The sequence below is a fragment of the Staurois parvus genome, unplaced genomic scaffold (assembly GCF_062004578.1).
Source record: "Staurois parvus isolate SC_StPar_1 unplaced genomic scaffold, SC_StPar_1.0 ptg000696l, whole genome shotgun sequence".
NCBI classification, from domain to species: Eukaryota; Metazoa; Chordata; class Amphibia; order Anura; family Ranidae; genus Staurois; species Staurois parvus.
In genome coordinates this window covers 2,694,243-2,707,381 of record NW_028318492.1, presented here as the reverse complement: position 1 = coordinate 2,707,381, position 13,139 = coordinate 2,694,243, and the positions used below count along the sequence as shown (strand labels likewise).

At 39.8% G+C, this 13,139-nt stretch overlaps 1 protein-coding gene across 2 annotated transcripts in view; it reads left to right on the top strand.

The window, feature by feature from the left end:
- Positions 1-13,139, top strand: part of OFD1 (OFD1 centriole and centriolar satellite protein) — a 71,667-nt gene that overhangs the window by 25,605 nt on the left and 32,923 nt on the right. For both annotated transcript variants that reach the window (XM_089652988.1, XM_089652987.1), the window contains exons 10-14: positions 1,149-1,268; positions 2,719-2,792; positions 3,892-3,983; positions 6,493-6,682; positions 11,620-11,750. In XM_089652988.1, the coding sequence (XP_089509114.1) occupies positions 1,149-1,268; positions 2,719-2,792; positions 3,892-3,983; positions 6,493-6,682; positions 11,620-11,750 (607 nt within the window). The remainder of the gene's footprint in view (positions 1-1,148; positions 1,269-2,718; positions 2,793-3,891; positions 3,984-6,492; positions 6,683-11,619; positions 11,751-13,139) is intronic.

The window sequence follows — 13,139 nt, the reverse complement described above, 5'->3', positions numbered from 1 at the left end:
AAAGCCACGGCCGCGAATGGCACCATGGGTAGGGCCCACACGCCCCCCCCACCTAAATGCAAAATCATGTCTATATACGTGATCTTGCGCACCGTGTTGCCCTGTAGCAGTATTTTTGCTATAGGGCAGACGGGAAGGGGTTAAGAGATAGATTGTATGATTGGCTCTGTGCCTTTTGCCTATGCTCTATCAGCAAAGAGAAGAGCATTTAAAATCATGTTCATTCATAAATGAGTTCACACAAATTGTTACCCCTTGCTTTGATTGTATGTACTGTATAATGCACGCACTGTAACTCAAGAAAAGAACAATAATGATGCATGTGCAAAAAAGAAAAGTCCCCTCAGAATAATCGCTTCCCCTAGCGGTCATTTTATTACAACAGTCAGTAATAAAAGGGGAAAGGGTGAAAGAAACCTGAACCTCCTTATGAAATTTCTAGTTGCCTGATTGTCCGTGGCTTCAATACTTTCAATCAGGAAAACCAGAGTGAAGTCAAAACTCCTAATTTGCATTGTTCATCTAGGTCAGTAAAGCTGGCTATACATGGATCGCCATTTGGCCAATTCAGCAGGGACCGGACAAATTTCAAGTCCTGTAATGACACCCTGGTTATACAGAAGTCAATCGACCAATTGACTGCTATACAATCAGCCTGTTGGATTAATCCTGCTGGATTGGTGCCACTGGCTATAGCTGGCAGTGCCGATCAGTGTGTTCTGATGGCATGGAAGTCTTCTCACAGAACACAATAGCTTAGCAGGAGTGAATATCCCACTCACATCGAGTCTGTGGATGTGGGGAATCGGGTCATTTATTTTTTTTCATTCAACATGTTGGTTGAAGGAAAAGAAGAATAATTTTTGGGCTGCCTAACTCTGGAAATACTTTTAGCTCTTAGGTCTGCATGACAGCCAGGGAACTAGCACTTTCAAAAGGACAGCTCAGTAACACAATTGTCCATAATTCCTCAGTACAAGATCCCTTTAATATGCTCTTGTTTGCCCTGTCTTTTTCACAGATCTTGGAAGCGTAGATGAGGAGTCTACATTCCTCCGATACATAAACATTTTTTTTAGTTGTGACTTGTACCTGCTGTGTGGCATGGCATTTTCAAAATCTTTACTCAGGAATACTTTTTCTTTTAGTGCCCAAAGGTTACAGGAAGAGAAGAACAAAACCATGGACGATTTTCTCAGGAAGAGAGAGCTGGAAGTAAAGAACATTGAAGACACATTCGACCAGAAATTAAAAAATGAGCTCCTACGGTCTGAATATTTGAGTAACCTCATTATAACTGTCTTTCTCGTAACATCTGGTTTGTTTGTAGGGTTTTTTTGTTTTGTTTTTTTGCCTTAACATGTTATTAAACTTTTCTTTTTTTTTTTAAATTAAAATAACAAACATGTCCATACTCTCCACTTCTGTGCAATGCTTTTCCACAGTGTAGCCCCGATCCTCTTCTTCTGGGGTCCCGCCGGCGCTCCAGGCCCCTCCTCTTCGGTGGGTGCCCCATGGAAAGCAGCTTTCCATAGGGGCATCTGTGCATGCTCACTCCCGAGCTGCCCTGTCTGTATCCATTGAAACAGAGTGAATCACTCGACCCTGCCCCCCGCTGCACATGTCACAGCATTTGATTGATACCAGCGTGAGCTAATGGCCTCCGCTGCTATCAGTCTGCCCAATGAGGAGAAAGACAGCGGCTAGAGCCGCTGCTCTCGTGCACATTATTTATTTATTTCAGGTACTTATATAGTGCCGTCAATTTACGCAGCGCTTTACATATATATATTGTACATTCACATCAGTACCTAACCCTCAAGGGGTGTACAATCTAAGGTCCCTAGCTTACATTCATACATACACATACTAGGACAATTTTTTTAGACCGGATCCAATTCACCTACCAGCATGTCTTTGGAGTGTGGGAGGAAACCGGAGTACCTGGAGGAAACCCACGCAGGCACAGAGAGAACATGCAAACTCCAGGCAGGAGGTGCCATGGCTGGGATTCGATCCAACGACCCTAGTAATGCCAGGCGGAAGTGCTAACCATTTAGCCACTGTGCTGCCCCAAAGTTGGATTGGATCGGGCTCATGTAAGAAAAAAGGGGGGGGGGGGCTGGGGTGCAGCTGCAGCACATAAAATTTATCACCTTAATGCATAGAATGCATTTAGGTGAAAAACCATAGGGCTTTAGAACCACTTTAAGCTGGCCATACACTAGTAGATTTGTATATGAACGATCATGAAAATTCTCATCAGTACATTTGATTACATGACAGATGTCATTTAAAAGTACTATCAGTTGGAGTGAATGGACTTTCCTGAATGAAATCCACATTCACTGTTGGAAATTAAATGTTCCATCCTGCTCCTTCAAATCTTGTTGTCACTGTGATAAAAAAACAAACATCAATTTGACCACACTAACGATTAGGAGAATGAACAATTGTTTTTAAAACAAAAGTTTACTAGTGTATGGCCAACTTTAGTCAGCACAGCTGTGGAATACTGTTAGCTTGGTTGTCTTCTATATTTACCTTCTGTATATATTAAAATACTGTATATAGGCTCTTTGATCTTGGTCTTATCTTATGAGTTTATATTGTGGTCCACACCGCTATTTATGAACACATTCTAAATGGATTTTTTCTTTTCATTGTATTGCTATTGTCACAGGGAAATCAATCCTTTGTTTCTATAATTTATTATAGATATCAAATTGAACTGAAAGAAGAATATTTAAAGAAATCCCAAAAAGTCAATGAGGATGAGAAAAAAAACAGAGGTAAGATTCTGAAAAAAAAGCACTACTTTTGTGGTTTACAATACTATTATTATTGACTAACCGCTTCCTGTCTCTAGGATGTGCACGAATGTCCTTGGGAACAAGTGGTTATATTAGGAATATGGCTGCCGCTGTAGCCATAATTTTTGTATCGAAATTTGGTGCTGGCAATGGGCTTTCATGTACAAGTGATCAGAGAGGCTATACAGCTGCCTGATCACTTATAGAGGGCATGCCTGCCACCTTTCCACCTGGACAACTACACTCAGTCGGACTGGATGCAGACAGGGGACAGGGAGGAACATCCGTTACTCCTGTTCCTCTTTGACGATTGAAGCCAGAAGCGATTTGTATTATGTCACTTCCAGTTTTAGTTGTTTGCTTACTGGCCTGTGCCAGCCAGCCAGCCGATCAAACCGGAGGGCTGTACCCACAAGAGATGATGTTCATTCCTTATGGTGACAATAAAGTTGAATTTAAAAAATAAAGAAGAAATGGAGTAAAAAAAAAAAATTTTATATATATATATATATATATATATATATATATATATATATATATATATAAATTTTTTTTAACGCCCCCCCCCCCCCATGTTCACCTGCAAATTCGACCGCGCACATTGGTCCTGTTTGTAGAGCTTACATTTAACTCTAAACTGGTAACCTGTGAAGGCTTTTTAAAGCATTGCCTATGGAGATTTTTAGGTAATGTACTTTGTTGCCAATTCAAGGGTTTGCAAATTTAAAATCTTGACATTTTTGGTGTCTATTCAGTCGGCTCAATCCCATCTTTTTTATTTTACCAAAAATCGAGTATTATATTGAATTTGTGTGCATTAAAATGTATTTCAGTGTATTTATTTTTCCTGAAAATTTGTGTTGATAAATGGCTGTGCAACATAAAAAAAATTGCAGCAACCACCATTTTATTTTCCAGGACTTCTGCTTTCAGAAAATAAAAAATGTAATTTTCTAACAAAAAAAGTTTGAATTTTCAGAAGTGCCACTGATTAGCTAGGTTATGTTTTTTGTTGTCATAAAAATTGAGCCAAAGTTTACAGTTTTATTTATTCTTTTGTTTTGTGCACTATGCTTAGAGGAAGCAGCACGGTTACGTGAAGACACAATTGTTGTCAGCATGAAGAAGCAAGAACTAGAGCAGGCCATTTCTCGAACGAAACACCTTGAGGTAGCTGGCTTTTAAACATGAAATGCTCTAGAAATGTCAAAAAATGTAATAGGCTATTAGTTATTTTTAAATGCAGTAAGTACAAAGGGAATAAAAAGTATGTGCTGTATATTGCCTGAGGCTACCATGATGCTTTCTGATCAAGCTTTGAAACAAAAGCAACTGCCTGGACAGTGATTTATGGAATTACCTTTAGCTTGTAATCTCCATGAAAAGGGTCCTTCTATTCCTTCTGTATTTGATTGGATTGTAATTGTACTGTCTCCCTTTATATTGTAAATCGCTGTGCGAAACTGTAGGCACTATACACTCACCGACCACTTTATTAGGTACACCTGTTCAATTGCTTGGGAACACAAATTTCTAATCAGCCAATCACATGGCAGCAACTCAATGCATTTAGGGATCTAGACATGGTGAAGATGACTTGCTGAAGTTCAAACTGATCATCAGAATGGGGAAGAAAGGGGATTTAAGTGACTTTGAATGTGGCATGGTTGTTGGTGCCAGACGGGCTGGTCTGAGTATTTTAAAACTGCTGATCTAACCATCTCTAGGGTTTACAGAAAATGGTCCAAAAAAAAAAAAATATCCAGTTAGTTGCAGTTGTGTGGATGAAAATGTCTTGTTAATGTCAGAGGTCAGAGGAGAATGGGCAGACTGGTTGCTGCGACAGATGGTAGGGTGAGAATTTGGTGTAAACAACATGACAGCATGGATCCATCCTGTCTTGTATCAACGGTTCAGGCTGGTGGTGATGATGTAATGGTGTGGGGGATATTTTCTTGGCACCAGCACGGTGTACTTAATAAAGTGGCCAGTGAGTGTATAAATCCTTTATCTATCTATCTTATCCATTCAGTCATATCCGACCCTTGGCGATTGCATGGACCGTCACTCGTAAGCGACTTTTTCCATGAATTCTCTTAGCAATTGTTTTACAGGGTAGGTTGCCAGGTCTTTCCCCAACCCCTACCATGCAGGAGATCCCACGTGGCCAAGGATGAAACTAGGACAATTTAGACAGGAGCCAATTAACCTACCAGCATGTCTTTGGAGTGTGGGAGGAAACCGGAGTACTCGAAGGAAACCCACGAGAACATGCAAACTCCATGCAGTAGGCACCATGGTTGGGAATTGAACCCATGAAATCCTGTATAATGATGATGATAATAATAATAATAAAGTTATCATATTACAAAAGCCAACATCATGGAAACACCAGGTTTTCCTTTATGTTGAACTCCAGGTAGATATTACATGACAAAGTAACACAGTGCTCTAATCATTAACACATTAATGCATTTGTTTTTAAATACAAGCAGTGTAAGTACTTGAATTTGACCTGGTATCAGCTTCTTTCAGTCAATGTGCATTACGGCTGTAGTGTAAGGGGAAAGTAGCAGCACAAGCAGCAAATCAGTTCATATGCTGACAAGAAGTATACTGATAGGTGGAGAGAGCAGAGTGACAGAGAGATGAGCTCATCACTGTATTGCTTCTCATTTCACTGTCCAGTCACAGACTGGGGCAGGTCCAGGACAACCTGGGCACAGAAGAAATGGGTTGATTGATTTAGGCCATCAGACTTGAGGAAAATAGCTCCAGAAATAAATACTACAGAAATAATCTCTAGTTTAAAGCAGAATATTGCCACAAAATCTGATTTTGTTGTTTCAACTTTTTAATGGCCTGTTCATTTTTATGTTATTTTTGGCTGCTTTTTTTGCTATACTACGATACTTTTTGGGGATTTTTTGTTCAGACTGTAATACTTTACAACTCAACAATTCTGATCAGTACACCATGTAATATCAAACATTAAAAATTCAGTAGAGTAGAGGAAATAGATTAAGAGAATTATTCAGTGTTTTCTAACATGGGACAGTAGTATCTCACTGTTATACAATGTCTGTGACCAGTTCTAAGATGTGCATATGTTTGCGGAGAAATGTATTCTAAAGCTAACCTATTTGGGCAGGGCTCACAAATCTAAAGCTGGCCATAGATGGGTAGAATTACCAACGACCCTTCTTAGAAAAAGAATGTTCTAAGAAAATGTGTTAATTTTTCTAATCATTAGTAGAGTCAAATTGATGTTCATTTTCGACCGCAGGGACAAGAAAATTCAAAGGAACAGAAACTTTTTCTTGACTGAATTTCTAACAGGCTATGTGGTTTTCGTTCTGTAAAATCCATCCATTCCAAAATTAAATGTTAAGATCAAACAAGATGTGTCGAATGATATTAAAATTTTCTGAGAATTTTCTTATTAAGTGTCCTAAAACTTTTCCTTAGAATGTTTGTTTGAAATGCTACCTATCTATGTCCAGCACCAGAAGTGTTGCAAATCTGCTGAACTATAACTATTTGCACTGAACCTGACACATTTTGTCATCTTACTTCACCTCCTTTTAAAGTAAACCTATTCTACAAATAAAGTTTAAAATTGACTCATTGCTTTATATATAGTAGTTTGCAGTTTTCCTATTGGTTATTCTTCTTAAAGATGGAAGTGGACACTTTGAGAGCTCAGCTGTCAACAGTTACCCGTCAAAACCACCATGTGACTGACAAGTTGAAGGAATTTGCTGACTACCCTCTGGTGCAGGAGGAAAAAGTGGAGCTTCTGGCACAAGTCAAGTTACTTAAACAGCAACTGGAAGATCTGCAAAAAGAAAATCACATACTGAGAGAAAGTAAGTTTACACTGTATACTAATATGTAGTACTATTTACCCGTTTCCCCGCTGCCCTATAGCAGAAATACTGCTACAGGGCGGCAGGGCTGCACAAAATTACGTGTATATATGCGTGATTTTGCATTTCCGGGTAGGGGGCGCACACGCCGCCCTACCAGCGCTGCCATTGGCGGCTAGAGATGTCGATCACCAGGTCCCGGACGGAGATTCCCTGCCGACGATCGCCGAGAAACCGTGACAGGGGAGAGACCTGTGTGTAAACAACACCGGTGTCTCTCCTGCCAGCAATAACATGCTGCTGTGCATTTCCCTAGTAAAACACACAGCACATACAGTAAAACAGCACACAGTTAACCCTTTGATCACTCCAGATGTTAACACTTTCCTGCCCAGTGTCCTTAGTACAGTGTCAGTGCTTTTTATTAGCACTGATCACTGTATTAGTGTCATTGGGATGTCTTTGGCAGTTAGTTCCCACCCAATGTCAGAATGCCCGCCACAGTCCCACTATAAGTCGCTGATTGCCGCCATTACTAAAATAAATAAAAATATAATAAAAATATAATATAACTAATAAAAATAAAAATTCAAGTGTATATATACTGCCATTTGTAGACACTATAACTTTCATGTAAACCAATTAACATGTATTGGGATTTGTTTTTAGCAAAGACATGTAGCAGAATACATTTTGGCCTAAATTTATCACAAAATTTGATTTTTTTTTTTTACTGGATATGTTTTATAGCAAAAAAGTAAAAAATATAGTTTTTTTTTTTTGTTTCAAAATTGTCGGCCTTTTTTTGTTGATAGAGCAAAAAATAAAAACCACACAGGTGATCAAATACCACCGAAATGCCTACTCTTAAGAGCTGTAATTTCTAAATTCTTTCTCCAATTTGGATGTACATACCCTCAAATGAAACCTGAGAGTGTGCACTTTCAGCCCATATCCATTATATAACTATAGCTTTAATATGTTTTAGTAAATACCTGAAAATAACTAAAATTGTGCCTGTGTACAAATATATATGGATCTATATGTATGTGTGTGTGTGTGTGTGTGTGTGTGTGTGTGTGTGTGTGTGTATGTGTATATATACAGTTGTGGCCAAAATTATTCAACCCCCAATGCTGTAAAGGGGTTTAGGGACTATAGTGTACATTTGGAATTGTATTCAGAATCAAATCCTACAAGGACGTTGTAACTACCCAAATGCAACTAAAATGACATCAATTGTTTATGTAATACAGTAGTAAATGGTTCTTATGTGGTTTCTTCATTGCCACAATTATTCAACCCCTTAAAGACTACCACTCTGAAGAACAGAGGTTCATACAGGTGCTTTCCATCAGGTATTGAAAACACCTGTGGATGTCACCGAGCAGCAATCAAGCATAATAAGCACCAATTAGGCAGCTTTAAAATGACTGTGATACTCAGCTCCTTCTAGACATTTACTGGTGTGGTTACAAACATGGTGAAGGCAAGAGAATGGTCCAGGAAGACAAGAGAAGAGGTGATTTCTCTTCACAGGAAGGGCAATGGCTATAAGAAGATTGCAAAGATGTTAAACATACCAAGAGACACCTTAGGAAGCATCATTCGCAAATTCAAGGCAAAGGGCACTGTTGAAACGCTACCTGGTCGTGGCAGAAAGAAGATGCTGACTTCGACTGCTGTGCGCTACCTGAAGCGTAGAGTGGAGAGAAGTCCCCGTGTGACTGCTGAGGAACTGAGAAAAGATTTGTCAGATGTGGGTACAGAAGTTTCAGCCCAGACAATAAGACGCACACTGCGTAATGAAGGCCTCCGTGCCAGAACTCCCAGGCGTACCCCCTTGCTGTCTCCAAAGAATAAGAAGAGTCGACTGCAGTATGCCAAAAGCCATGTGGACAAACCACAAAAGTTGTGGGATAGTGTTCTGTGGACTGATGAAACAAAATTAGAACTGTTTGGGCCCATGGATCAACGCTATGTTTGGAGGAGGAAGAACAAGGCCTATGATGAAAAGAACACCTTGCCTACTGTGAAGCATGGTGGAGGGTCAATCATGCTTTGGGGCTGTTTTGCTTCTGCAGGTACAGGGAAGCTTCAGCGTGTGCAAGGTACCATGAATTCTCTTCAGTACCAGGAGATATTGGATGGAAACGTGATGCAGTCCGTCACACACCTGAGGCTTGGGAGACGTTGGACCTTTCAACAGGACAATGATCCCAAGCATACCTCCAAGTCCACTAGAGCATGGTTGCAGAGGAAAGGCTGGAACATTTTGGAGTGGCCATCGCAGTCACCAGACTTAAATCCGATTGAGAACCTCTGGTGGGACTTAAAGAAAGCAGTTGCAGTGCGCAAGCCTAAGAATGTGACTGAACTGGAGGCCTTTGCCCATGAAGAATGGGCGAAGATACCCGTAGATCGCTGCAAGACACTTGTGTCAAGCTATGCTTCACGTTTAAAAGCTGTTATAACTGTAAAAGGATGCTGTACTAAGTACTAAGATTGAATGTCACTTGGGGGTTGAATAAAACTGATAATGCTGTGAGCACAGAAAAGACATTTGTGGTTATTTCATTATAACTGTTATGTTATATTTGTCTGACCTACAAGTGCCTCTTTAATGTAAATGTAAGCAAGATGACTGAATGATCAAAAGCAATGTCAAACTGGCCAAAACACTCAATTTCAGTGGGGGTTGAATAATTTTGGCCACAACTGTATATATATATATATATATATATATATAAAATGTTAAAGGAAACCACCACTATAAACTGCATATTCACTGCATTCAGTAAATAGTTACCATGCAATTAGATTGATTGGAAATCCACCGCCGAAACTATTACCCAAATAATTACAAATATCTAAAAGGTGAAAAACAATACATTTACAATACATTCAAGGACATCTGTCAATGGGGACAAAATCAATAATTTCTATCCAATCCTCATCATTCCAGTACTATATCACTTTTCAAAGTCGATCTCGTCTATCATTATTCTAATCTCAACCTCATATTCTGTAACCGCATGTTGCATAAATGTGAGACTTTCCAGGAAAAAAAAAAAAGAAGAAAATAAAAGGGGGGGGGGGGGGTAGCGTCCAAGAAGACACAGCATTATTATAGAATGTAAAATGGGGCAAAACTTAAGCTGTCATTGAAGCCAGGTGGTTTGGTCGCCTCAAACTTCCAAATCCACCTGGTCTCCTGTTACAGAAGGACCTGGTCATAATTGCCCCCCCCCCCCTCAGAGAATTACAGGGTACCACCTCAACTACCCAGCATTTTAGTCATGATGGATCTCTATTATGCTCAAGACACACATGCCGAGCAATAGGGACCTTCACCGATGACGACCACCTTCTTCCAAATCCACCTGGCCTCCTGTTGCAGAAGGACCTGGTCATAATTGCCCCCCCCCCCCCTCAGAGAATTCCAGGGTACCACCTCAACTACCCAGCATTTTAGGCAGGATGGATCTCTATTATGCTCAAGACATGCTTGCCGAGCAATGGGGACCTTCACCGATGACGACCACCTTCTTCCCCCTTCCTCCCAAAAACAACCAAGTCTCCCACTCTCCAAGATAGATATTAGTATAAGCTGGGGCACACTTAGTGCCCATAGTGGTGCCTTGGGCCTGGCAATAGTACTTGCCATTAAATTGAAATTTGCTGTGAGTGAGCAAAAATCTAAGGAGTTTTACCACAAAATCACTATGTCCATATTTACCGTACTTATATCTCTACTTCATAATACCCTACATATAACTTGTAAATCCTTGTCATGGGGTATTGAATATAATGCCACTATATCCAAAGCAAGTAGTATAGTATTAGAGGGCAAAGTCAAGTCATGTATCAATGTGAGAAGATGTAACACATCCCTCACATGTGAGAATTGGTTAATGACAAACTGTTGCAAAAATGTACTCACTTGCTAATTCAGTGAGTGATCCATTCCCAGAGATTATTGGTCTTCCGGGAGGGTCAGTCACTGATTTGTGTACCTTTTGGCAAGGCGTAGAACACCGGAATCCTAGGGTGCCTGTACTGGGCTGAGCAGAGATTTTTATTTAAATTAAAGGAGCTATATGTGAGAGAATCCAGAATTTGGTGAAATGTATATTACTTTAAGAAATATGTTGATGAACAGATTTATCCAAAAGGCCTGGAAATTCTGATCTTCCTAGAATCAGGGAAGTCAATCCAGATTTTAGGAAGAGATGGGAGGAGAATCTGCAGCAGTGCACCAGGAACATGGTTGTCCTGTTAGTGGATTTTTATGAATCACAGATGATGGATTTCAAAAGTAATCTACAAGAAATTCTGAATTCTGTCACCCCTTACAGACTTCCTTATTGATGTCACTATTATTGGAGAGAAATTATAGAATAAAATGTATACCTGTTTACCTAAAGTAATGCTAGTTTTAAAATGACCATTAATCAAACTAGGAAGAGAGTGCATTTTCTTTTCATCATTAAAGAAGCGGTTGTAAAGGCTTACTTTTTTTTTTTTTCTTCAAAATAACACATGGCATACTTGCCTGCTCTGTGCAGGGAGCACCCCGATCCTCCTCTTTTGGGCTCCCTCGGCAGCTCTCTCGGCTCCTCCTCTTCTGTATTCTCCACCATAGGAAGCTGGCTGCTATTGGGTGCACGTGCAGGCTTGCTCCAAATCCAGGCTGTGTGTGTCCATAGACAAAGTCTTGTTTGCTCCACCAAAAAGTGTTTTGTTTTTTCTTATTTGCTGACTCGATAGGCCAAGAGCAAAAATGTATGTGTTGTTGTGGCCTCTAAGTGATATATAGGTGCAATAATGCAAAGGTTACGAAAATTTTAAAGCTGTGCATGCATAGATCGTTTTAGATGTTGGAAAGCATTAATCACCCAGACAAATGTACTGTATGTAAAACTTATACTTTCCAGAGTCATCACACCCATCAGCGGAATTCCTGTCTCTTCAAGAGGACCTGAAAAGAATGGAGGCTGCTCGAAAGTTTGACCAAGATGAATTTAAAATACAAAGAGAAATCCTTGAAAGACAGCTAGAACTAGAGGTAAGCTTACAGACAACACTTGGATACACAATGTTGCAACTTGCTGGCAATAGTTATAATGTTCCACAATATGGGTTGACCTAGCTGTCTGGAAATGTCCAGTTGCTATAAAAGCATTTAATTTACAGAATTCTACTTGATGAATACACTAGCAAATATTCTGCATTTCTGTGTCTTGAATCAAACTCTAACTATATAACTAACTTTATGAGATTTCTTTACATCAACCCAAAAACATGAGACTTCTGCTGAATTTGAAGCTGAACTCCCTTGGATTACATAGTCCCTAAAGCTGAACTCCAGGCACAATTTTGGTTCATTTTCTGTGCAAAAAAAAAAAATTACCTCTATTGATGCCTGTCCCACATTTGGCTGCTGCTCAGCCTCCACAAAATTGTAAGTGCCGAATATCTAGCATTGAGACGATTAGTTCAGGCAGTAGTTCACTGATCATCCCTCACTATAATGATACTCCATTCATAAAAAGCCTTGTATTCCTTTTACTGAATGCAAGGCTTTCTGAGTTTGGAGCAGGTGTGGATGAATGCCGCGATCACCGCTAAGCCAATCACAAAAAGCCTTGTATTCAGTGAAAAGAATACAAGGCTTTTTCTGAATGGGGGATGTGTACAACAAGCAGCCTGCTATGATCAGTCTACTACCGCAGAGAACTGCAAGTTTCAGTGTTTAACGTTTTGGCGTTAACAGCATTGTGAGGGTGGAATGAAAGTAACAGTACTACCAAACGAAGCAGCAACCAAGTCTGGGACAGGCATCAAGAGAGGTTATTTTATTTCCACACAGCAAATGGCCCCAAATTCAGCTTTAAAAAATAAGTAATTGCATTTTTACATACGACTGGCATATGTATGTGACTGAGTCTACTTAATAGCCTTCTGTAACTGCAATATGGTTTTTACTGGTTGTACTGTCTGTCAGGGGTACCTAAATTCGTCAAAATGACAGAAAAGAATTTTTATTCCTTTAGCAGTTTGACAGTTCACAACAGGGTTTCTCAACCAGGGTTCTTCCAGAGGTTACTAGGGGTTCCTTGAGCGATTTCTGTCTCTCAGATAAGTTTCCACTGACAAAGTTGAACGTTTTAGCTCTCTATAAGGGGTTGCTTCTTCCCAATGACTACAAGTGTAAGGAGAATTCTTCTGACTATCACACAGTTATTTCAAGGGTTCCTCTGTGTTGAAAAGGTTGAGAGAGGCTGGTTTACATACATACATTTTAATTGTGTATTTCATTTACCTGGCGTTCAGCTTTAATAAAATATAAGGCAAAACTTCTTTTTCTTTTTTTTCTGTTTTAGTTTTGAATGGAGCAGAGATGTATTGGAACACGTATAAGGCTTTTATTGCTCTCTGTGCCCCTGTTAGGGGG